At 37.4% G+C, this 10,122-nt stretch overlaps 1 protein-coding gene across 1 annotated transcript in view; it reads left to right on the plus strand.

Annotated features, from left to right (window-relative positions):
* Nucleotides 1-9,640, plus strand: part of ETFDH (electron transfer flavoprotein dehydrogenase) — a 28,950-nt gene extending 19,310 nt beyond the window's left edge. Inside the window, exons 10-13 of the mRNA XM_001366182.5 lie at nt 1,866-2,034; nt 6,561-6,743; nt 7,795-8,016; nt 8,344-9,640. Coding sequence (XP_001366219.1) covers nt 1,866-2,034; nt 6,561-6,743; nt 7,795-8,016; nt 8,344-8,507 — 738 coding nt within the window. The 3' untranslated portion in view covers nt 8,508-9,640. The remainder of the gene's footprint in view (nt 1-1,865; nt 2,035-6,560; nt 6,744-7,794; nt 8,017-8,343) is intronic.
* Nucleotides 9,641-10,122: the final 482 nt, after the last annotated feature.

Below are 10,122 nucleotides of genomic sequence, written 5' to 3' on the forward strand. Positions count from 1 at the left end.
AGTATCTTTGCCCAAAAAACCCCAGGTGAGGTCGCAAAGAATCAATTGAAACAACTGAACAACAAAAAATTTCTACTTTGACAGATAATCAATAAAAATTTCATTATTTAGGGTGGCTAAGTGGCTCAGTAGATTGAGAGCCAGGCCTGGAGATGAGAAGAGGTCCAATGTTCAAATCTAGCCTCAGACACTTCCTAGCCATGTGACTGGGCAACTCACTTACCAAGTTGCCTAGCTGTTACTGCTCTTCTGCCTTGGAACCAATATGTAGTATCAATTCTAGGAGAGAATGTAATGGTTTCTTAATAGATAAAAAAAAATTCTGTTATGGTAGGAGTGAGCAAACTGAGACCAGTTGAGTATGTGTCTCAAGAGGTTGTTTACTTCTCTTTTTTCCTTTTTTTTTCACTTTTTTATATCTACTCCTGTTGCTCCTTTTTGGTAGTCTCAGTTCTATTTTTTGCCCAATTTTACATCTCATTTAAATTTGTAACTGCCTTGTATCCTTTTGTAAATACATAGAACATAAATTATAAGGTTATCACAATGTTTAAATAATTAAATTTTAAATTTAAAATAAATTTTTATTTTTTTCCTATAATACTTATAATGCTGTTCTAAGAACTAATTTATATCCATTAATCAGTTATTTACAGCTATAAATCAGTCTGTCTTTAAAAATATTCTAATCTTATTGTGAGGTGAAAGATATATCATTTCATATTCACGAAGGTCATAAATAACCAACATTTCTCTTTATTGTATCATTTTCACAAGCCTTAAAACAGTCATCTCTTTGTGGGTCCCTTGCGTGGAGAGCACCTTACGATGAAGTTTTTATTGCCTTCATAACTAAATTCTCTTAAATAAGGTCCAAGAAGTACTTGCCTTATATGACATTCTACTGTGAATCATTAAAAAGAGATTCCTAATACATGATCACTTAGGAACCCTTGATTTTGTCTGTTCCCTGTGTGACTGATCTTCTAAGAGACTCAGTCCCTCAGAGTTGCCAGCATTACTAGCCATACAAGTAGTTCTTGGGTTGTGGCTTTTCCCTAGAAGAACTCCTCTTGTTCCCCCAGGGATCCCAAGGCCTCCTTCTTTCCCACTTCCACCTCCTTCTCCACCTCGCCCTTGACTAAGAAGAACTGGATATGAGAGTTTTGGGCCCCTCCCATACCCCAACACACACACACACAACACACACACACACACACACACACACACACACACACACACAGAGTCTGTTGGGTATTTCCAACTAGATGTCCATCCAACAGGCCTGTGCAGAACAGAGCTCATTAATTGCCTTCCTGCCTACAGCCTTTTCTCAAGCTCCTTGCTTTTTGTCTAGGATCCCTCTGTTCCTCTGGTTATTATAGTACTAAGAATTATCTTCATTTTAGCTGGTTTTTCAATTTTACATCATACAAAATTATGTTATTAACTCTGTCAATTCTGTATTAATTATTCATTTTTAGGACTAGCCTGAAGAAAAGTTCTATTTGCCCATGCTTACCAAGAATTTCTAGCCCTCAAGAAACACAAAAATAAAAAAATAAAAATTTAACCTCCCTCTAAGGACTACCAAAGTTTATATTTCTTTGTTCTATTTAGTACTTATTGACCTGACTGCCTCTTTTCCTCCTTTTAATTTTTTCAGGATATTAATTCCAACCTGTTTACAAAAGAAAAGTGTTTTTTTCTGTTGTTTTTTTTTTCTGTTTCCAAACTATACAGGCTGAAAATATATATATATAGAACATATATGTAAATAGGTGTACATGTGTGTGTTTTGAATTTTTTTGTTTACTTTTATTGCTTGGAACCTCAGTCTTTGTTCCTCGCTTTTTCTTCCTTAGTCTATACCAAAACTCACATTCCCTGGTGGAGTGCTTGTTGGCTGTAGCCCTGGTTTCATGAATGTTGCTAAGATTAAAGGTACCCATACTGCAATGAAAAGTGGCATTATGGCTGCAGAGTCCATTTTCAGCAAACTAACTAGTGAGAATCTTCAGTCAAAAACAATGGGTAAGAACTTCTTACTTAATGCATTATGGAGCAAACCTGTCACTCCTTTGGGAAATTGTAGAAGATGCATTAGCTCCCTTGGTGGATGAGGAGAAAATCTTACAGGGCTTTAAAAAATTTCCACATAAGTTGATTATTATTATCCCCATTTCATGTATAAGGAATGAGCTGCCCCCTCCTGCATAAAGTTATATGCTAAGGTAAAAACTCATATGTAATCTTCAGATTGAAGATTTTTTTTAACATCTCAGGGATTTTTTTTTCTTTACATCTTTTGCTTTTGACATTTAAGATGTGAAGAAAACTCAAGTAAGGTGGAGGTATGTTCTGTCTTTGTCAGACCATTCTATTAAAAATCATGTATGCAATGTGTGATTAGGCCAGGAACAGCATAAGCCTTCTAGAGTTTAAAATCCAAGACCTTATGGATGCATTAATAAATATAACACGGTATACAATAGAATTATAGGTCAATGTGTTCCTGTTGTGAATGGCTTATGCATGACAACAGTTAGGCCTGGCCACAGAACACAAAGGTGAGAGCCTAATCAGAGAAAAAGATGAAGCAGATCCTCACAAGCATTCCGTACCCTCCCTTGGGAATGGCCAATGCCTCTTCTCTAAGTGTCCTGAGAAGCAAGAGAGAGAAAGGGCCTTTCATGCCCATTTAACGCTGTTAGGGTTGAAAGGAGAAGTGAGATGAGGAGGCCAAAGGGACTGCCAAGCTTGAAGAGCTTTCAAAGGAAAGATGCAGGTCTTTGGACTGGTAGGCTGGCAAAGAGATTTATTTAAGTGCAGAATGAAATTCATTTCATTCAGTGAACGTCTGTGATGCACCAGCTGTGTGCAGGTGGCTGTGCCAGATTCCTAGGGAAATATAGTCAGTAGAGCCAGGGTGGCCACCTTTGAGGAGTTTCAGTTTGGTTGGAGTGACATATTACACACATGGCTATGATGCAGAACGATGCCATGGGGGTCTCTGAAGGGAAATGATGGTGGGCCCGAGAAGGTTACCCTGAGGAAGGAGACATTTGAATTAGGCTTCAAAAACTTAGTGAGAATTTATCAAACACAGAAGAGAGAGGAGAGGATGTTTGAGGCCAAAAAAACAGGAGGATACAGTGAGTTTTCCAAGACCATGAAGGGAGAATGAATAGAGATTTGTGTCGTTTTGTCATGTCTGACTCTCTGTGACCCCACGGACAATGGCCTCTGTCTCCTAACGTGTGCCTAGACTCGTGCTCACTGCTTCCCTGGCACTCTCCTCTCCATCCCATGCCCACCTCGCCTCAGTTTGTCTTCAGTCTTTCCCAGCTTCAAGGCTGGGCAACAGAGCTAGAGTTCTGATCCTGGCCATGTAGCCTCTCAAGAGCTTCTCTCTCTCATCAGGAGAAAACCAAAGTGGGTGGATATGGGGGATCTGAAAGTCCCTTCCAGCGCTGACTTTCTGCAATTCTGTGAACTTTGCTACTTGGAGGGAATGGAGAGTCCCTGAGAATCCCTGAGCCCAACAACAACACAAATGGATCTCTGCAAAGGAAGATTAGTTTCTCAACTGTATATAAGAAATGGACAGTGGCCGGGGATGGGGAGGAGTGGAGGTTAAATGGACCTCTTAAGAGACTGTTACAATAATCCAAGCCAGAGACAGGGAGGGGTGGGAGAGAATAAGAAGGAACGTGAGAGAGGTGGCGGAGGGGGACCCGAAGGGACTTACTTGAGAGAAAAGCCAGAAACAAAGCCTAACTTCCAGACACCTGACACAGCGTGACTAGACTGCTGACACCATATGACACCTCAGAGGGAAGGTTAGGCAGAGGAAGTAAAAAAAATGCCTGCTTTTAGACTTGGCAAGCTCTCCTGAGAGCAGATGGAAATGGTGGCTTTGACCACTTTCAGATGAGAGAGGAGACCAATGTTTTGGGCTGGCGCAGGAACTTGTTTTGTTTATATATCCATATCTGTTATCAGGGATTATTTTTGTGTTTGGGTTTTTTCTCATTAATTAAAAAATAAATAAAACCACTTTGGCAGTGGTAGTGAGAAAAGCCCAGACTCAGGGAGCCTGGCAAAGAAAAGGTTGAAGTAATCCAAGTAAGAGGTAATAAAGATGTGAACTGAAGAAGTCAAGGAAAGCCCATCAAAGAAAAAAGGATTTGACAACTAACTAGAATCATTCAGTGTAAAATAGGAAAATTAGGCAGTCCACAAGACTGTGTTCAATACCTCGGGTTCTGCTGATGACAATGATATTTCTTATAGTCAAATAACTAGTACTAGGACTTATTGTCAAATAACACATACAAATATATACATATATAGGTATATTCTTTTAACTTGTACAGGCATCGAGGGATTGGGGTTGAGGGGAGAAGGAATTCTAAATTCTCCCTGGTTCCTACTTCCTGTCACTGTGGGCTGGTTAATCCCTACACATCTCTATGGTAAGAGGACCTCCAGGTCCTCCATTAAATTAAAGAAATTAAAGAATTCCTTTTTACAAACCTTGTGATCCTTTGGGAGGCCAGTCTCCCCAGTGGATCAGCTAAATACATCTAACTTATACTTCTAAAAATCTTCTAGTTAAAGGTGCCTACAATATTACACTATTAGAAAACTAAAGTAATAATAAGGAAAAGGGAAATAAAGGGAAAAGAAAGCAAAACCAATGGTAGGTAGGTGCACTGACAAAAAGCCAGTTAGGGGGCAATCCCCTTTGGCATAAGAAATTTACATTCGTTAAATGCATTCAACCCCCTTCAGTTCAATCAAAACTTCCCACAGTTCACTTTAGATCTTCTGATGCAATGTAGGTTTCTTTATGGTGTCTTCTTAAAGCAATTCACTTTTATTGATTCAGGGAGTTAATAAATCCTAAAACTACTCTCAAAAGATTTCAAATCTTGGATTTTACAAAATACAATTCCCAATTACAAGTAATTACAAATTACAATTATAAATAATTCAATCCTAAATCTTAGAATTTACAAAAATTATACTCTATGGAAATAAGAACCTGGAGATATCAATTTAACCTGGGTTTAGTTATCTCTATTTTGATAACTCTGTCAATAGACCATGTTTCCTTTTTGCTCCTAAGTATTTTGTGGATTTAAAAGTATAAATCTGAGAAGGAGTCCATAGGCTGGACCAAACTGCCAAAGAGGTGATGACACAACAAAAGTTAAGAACCCCGGCTCTAGAAGAAGAACCAGTTAAAAAAAGTTCTACAATAAAGCTTTTATCTAGAAACCAAACTTCTGGACCTCTCTCTCAAGTGCTGAAAAGGGTGGGGAGGAGAGCAATGTTTCTGGGGCCATAGAAATACATTTGGTGCAGGGAGCAGTGGTCACAAAGACTGGGCCATCTGGGTCATGATTGGTGGCTTTGCAGATAAGAAAGGAATTTTACTCACTGGTGTCCAACCTATTCAATGTAAGCTGGAAAATAAAAGGAGATGGTCAGGATGAAAGAAAAGTATAAAGAGAGGGGAAAAAAAAGCAAAGATTCAAAATGGTAGATGGCAGTAGATACTGCCATACAGAGAAAGAGTCAGTGACAAAAATAAAGAAGACAACCAAGGGGCAGCTAGGTGGCTGAGACCTGGAAATGACCAAAGGCACCAAATTCAAATGTGACCTCAGACACTTCTTAGCTGTGTGATCCTGGGCAAGTCACTTCACCTTCTGCCTTGGAACTGAGAGTATCAATTTTAAGACAGAAGGTAAGAGTTTTGGTTTTTAAAGACAACCAAAACTCTATACCTTTCATGGAATGTGCCTATTTTTTGGTCACACGTTTTTCTGTGTCAGTTTTGCCAGGCAAATGCTATACGTTCGAACATTCAGACCCACACTTCTACATTTTTCATTAAATACTCAGTACCATCGTGTATGATGCACTCTTACATAGGACCAGAACTGGCTTATAATAAAAGAAATTGGAGGCAGAATATAAATTGAGAGAGGAGACGGAGCCCAGGGCAAGGAATAGTAGTTGATAAAGTAATAGGGAGTAAGGCTGCCATGAGCTCAAAAGGAAAACAAGATTTGAAGATGAGATCTAGAATATCACTACCATACTGTATATCAAATTAATTTCAGGAATGGTGTTAATTCTTTATTGTTAAGCTAAAACAATAACATGAAAGATAGGATTTTGAGCATTCCTATTTGTATTAAATTTCGAAATGTTAATTTTTCATATTATCAATATTTCAGACATCTATAATCTCCTCAATTGGTGGATAATTTTCCATGTCCCCCCAAAAGAGTTAATTGACTTTAAGTAGTAATATGTTAGCAGTTTTCAAATATGAAATTCTGCAGTTCTTTAATTATCCTATGCTTTTTGTGCCTTTTTCACTTCAGTATTGAGTATTTTATTTTAGTATTTAGTATTATTTAGTATTACTCTTAGTTTGGTTAAAATTACTCTAGATTGTAGTAGTATTACTTTGTCCAGGGCTTTGTACTTTTCAGAGCATTTTCATATAAATTATCTGAGCTAAAACTTTTGACTAATAGGACTCCATGTGCCTGAATATGAGGACAATTTGAAGAAATCATGGGTATGGAAGGAACTTTATTCTGTTCGAAACATCAGGCCTGCTTGCCATTCACCATTGGGTTTGTATGGAGGGATGATTTACACTGGATTGTTTTACTGGATATTGAGAGGAATGGAACCATGGACATTAAAACATAAAGGTAATCTGAGCATGAATTTTCCCAGATGAGATGTTAAATATTCAGCCATTATGCTAAAATATTGTGTCATCAAAACCAAATTTATAGAAAGGATAGGATCATCTATCTAGAAGTAGGTGAGTTTGGGGTGGACTGTTTTTATACTAGTGTTTATATAATTTTATTATAAAAATAAGTTCATGTTCAGTATATTAAAGTCTTTAGAAGGAAAATATGTTGTACTTGCTGATACATTCGGAGAACCAAGGATAGTACTTATTTTTCTTTGGCATGGAAAATAGATTTCCTTGGCATTCTCCATTATCCTAAAAAGATGCATCTGTATCCAAGGTTTGGCTGGTAGGAAGAGGTTGAGTTGAGGACAATATGGAGGTGTATGCTGGATGTATCACAAGGTGCCGTACTCATCATTGAGGTCCTTGGGAACTGGTTGATGTTGAGACTGAACTAGGCCATGGAGCCCCAGACCAAAACCTCAAGTTTGTTCTTTGCCCTTCTACCACCCAGTCCTCTTACACCATAAGGTCCTCCCTGTTCCCCATATCTGCTTCAGTCCAATGACACTAGCCTCCTTTGCTAGTCCTTAGACAAGACCTCCCATCACTCAGCCCCAGGCACATGCCAGGAATGCTCTCCCTTCCCTATCTCTGCCTCCCAGACTTTGCCAGCTTTCCTCAAGCCCTAGCTAGAATCCCACGTTCTACTGAAAGCCTTTCCCAATCCCTCCCTATGTTGTTTATTTTTTACATCTCATAGAATAGCTTGTTTGTACATGGTTGTTTGCATGTTGACTCCCCCATTCAGTTGTGAGCTCCCTGAGAGCAGAAATGGCTTTTGCAGCACTGAGCACAATGCCCGATTGACTTTCTCAAAGGGAAGGAGGTGAGGAGGCAAACAGTGTTTTAATGAAGAAATGTTTTGTTAGTTTTTGCTACGTTCTCTATATAAGTAAAAGGTTCCCCAAGATTATTTTTAATCCATTCTGGTACTTTCTTTTGAAAAAATTAAATTAGAGTTTATATTTCTTTTAATTACTTAAAAATCATTATAGGTACTGACTCTTCTCAACTAAAGCCAGCTAGAGAATGTGTACCTATTGCGTACCCAAAACCTGATGGAAAGATCAGTTTTGACCTACTCTCCTCAGTGGCCCTAAGTGGAACTAATCATGATGATGACCAACCACCACACTTAACACTGAAGGATGACAGTATACCTGTTGATAGGAATTTGGCGATATATGGTGGGCCAGAACAACGATTCTGCCCTGCAGGTAAACACTTTTATTTTTCTTCTATCCCAAAATAATATTATTGCTAAACATACACAGAAAAGTCCTAGTGTAATAGCTGGTTTAAAGGACTGGCCAAACTTGTTCAAACAGTCTAACTATTATATCTACAATATGGTTGTGTCCAAAGTAATTGATACCCCAGCAATAGTTTGTATGAAGGAACATTTAGAAAACAAATTTAAAGATTTCTGTAACTGCTCTTATTGAAAAGTGATAGAAGATAGCCAAGTTATAATTTTGAATATTAAACATTCACAATTCCCCAAAATAAGAACTAGATTAAGATAACATATTTTTACTTTGCAGGAGTTTATGAATTTGTTCCTACAGAATCAGGTATTGGATTTCGATTGCAAATAAATGCTCAGAACTGTGTCCATTGCAAAACCTGTGATATTAAAGATCCAAGTCAGAATATTAACTGGGTGGTACCAGAAGGTGGTGGAGGACCTGCTTACAATGGAATGTAATATTGATCTTACTTGATTTCATTTATAAATGGTTTGCTTTTGATAGGTCATTCCCTAACATTTTAGAGTAAACATTATAGCTTTAAATTATTTTTTAAAAAAAGGATACTTATTAAATTATCCTACAACCTGCTGTTAATCAGAAGATTGAGCTTCCCATGAAGTTAAAAGCACTATACTGTAAACCTAAAGTAATTGGGGTTTGGGGGTATTTTTTTTTACAAATTAAAGAGACTAGAGGAAGAACAGAGGAGAGAAATGGGAGAAGGGACATTAGGAGATGAAATAAAGCAGAAAGGGCTGAAGAGGAGATTCAGGTATAGAACTCAATTATGTTTGCAGTTCCTTTCTACTTATACCTGTTTAATTCTTCAGACAAGTGCCATGGGTCAATTGTACTATCATGTATGAAGTTGACTAGCTTTCAATGAGTCACACTTTTTCTGTGGATCTTAGAAGCCTGAAAAACAATGTATCATTATTATTATTTCCCCCTTGGATTTTAATAAATGAATCATTTTTGAGTTATCCAGTCTGTACAAAATGAAGATTACATGAAGCTTCTCTTCATTAAATTCTAGTGTATCAGACAATTTGTGAACAGGTCTTGTATAGACAGTGACGATTAGAAATCCAAATTGCTACATTAAGTACAAAAAGCTTAGTAAAGTATAACATTATGCTTTTTCCCCCTTTCCCTACTTTACACAGAAACATGAACCTTGGATAGTTTCCAGGTAGAATGGACATGACTGATAAAAAAAAAATGTATGTGAACTTTGCAGAAAGCTGTTGTAAAAATTCAACTTTTCACATTATTTTGTAATAGTTTTATCAAGAATAATTCTTATCTATTTCTACACTGTAAGATGTAAGAAACTCTTAAGTTCAATATTTGTTGCAGGCTTGTATTATGGGACAAATGCAGTATCCAAAGACACCCTTAAAGAGACTTCATACTGCCTTTGTATAATCAGTGCATACTATTTAAACAAAAACAATGTTCTTAAGTAAACATTTTTTCACATAAGCTACATTATCTTTATCCTTCTGTGCCTTAATCTGTTTGGCCTCTTGCATTTCTGCCTCAATGGCTGTAAAATAAACATCCATCATTTATAACATCTGTTAAACATAGACTGTTTTCTGCCTGTATAAAGCAAAGGATAAAAATGTAGTCAAGGTCAGTGGGTTTTTCATGTATTTGTCATTTTAATCATTAGCTAAACAAATTCTCTAGGAACTGAAATAAGACAATTATATTGGTAAGGTTTTAAAAAAAAATTTTCATAACTTGGAAATAATTCAGATTGCCTCTTTAAAACATTCCTGTGGTGGTACTAGGTGGCTCAGTGGATAGGGAGTGGGGCCTGGAGACGGGGGTCCTGGATTGAGATCTAGCCTCAGATACTTCTTAACCAAGTCACTTAACCCCAACTGCCTAACCCTTGCCATTCTTTTGCCTTGGAACCAATACTTAGTATCAGTTCCAAGACAGAAGGTAAGGATTTAAATTTTTAAAAAGCAGCCCGACCTATGAATCTTTAGAGGAAATTTGCATGAGTTCTCACCAGGGCCATCTTTGGGGGAATATTCTCCAATTTTCCCCTTCCCT

This window comes from Monodelphis domestica, chromosome 6 (genome assembly GCF_027887165.1).
Source record: "Monodelphis domestica isolate mMonDom1 chromosome 6, mMonDom1.pri, whole genome shotgun sequence".
NCBI classification, from domain to species: domain Eukaryota; kingdom Metazoa; phylum Chordata; class Mammalia; order Didelphimorphia; family Didelphidae; genus Monodelphis; species Monodelphis domestica.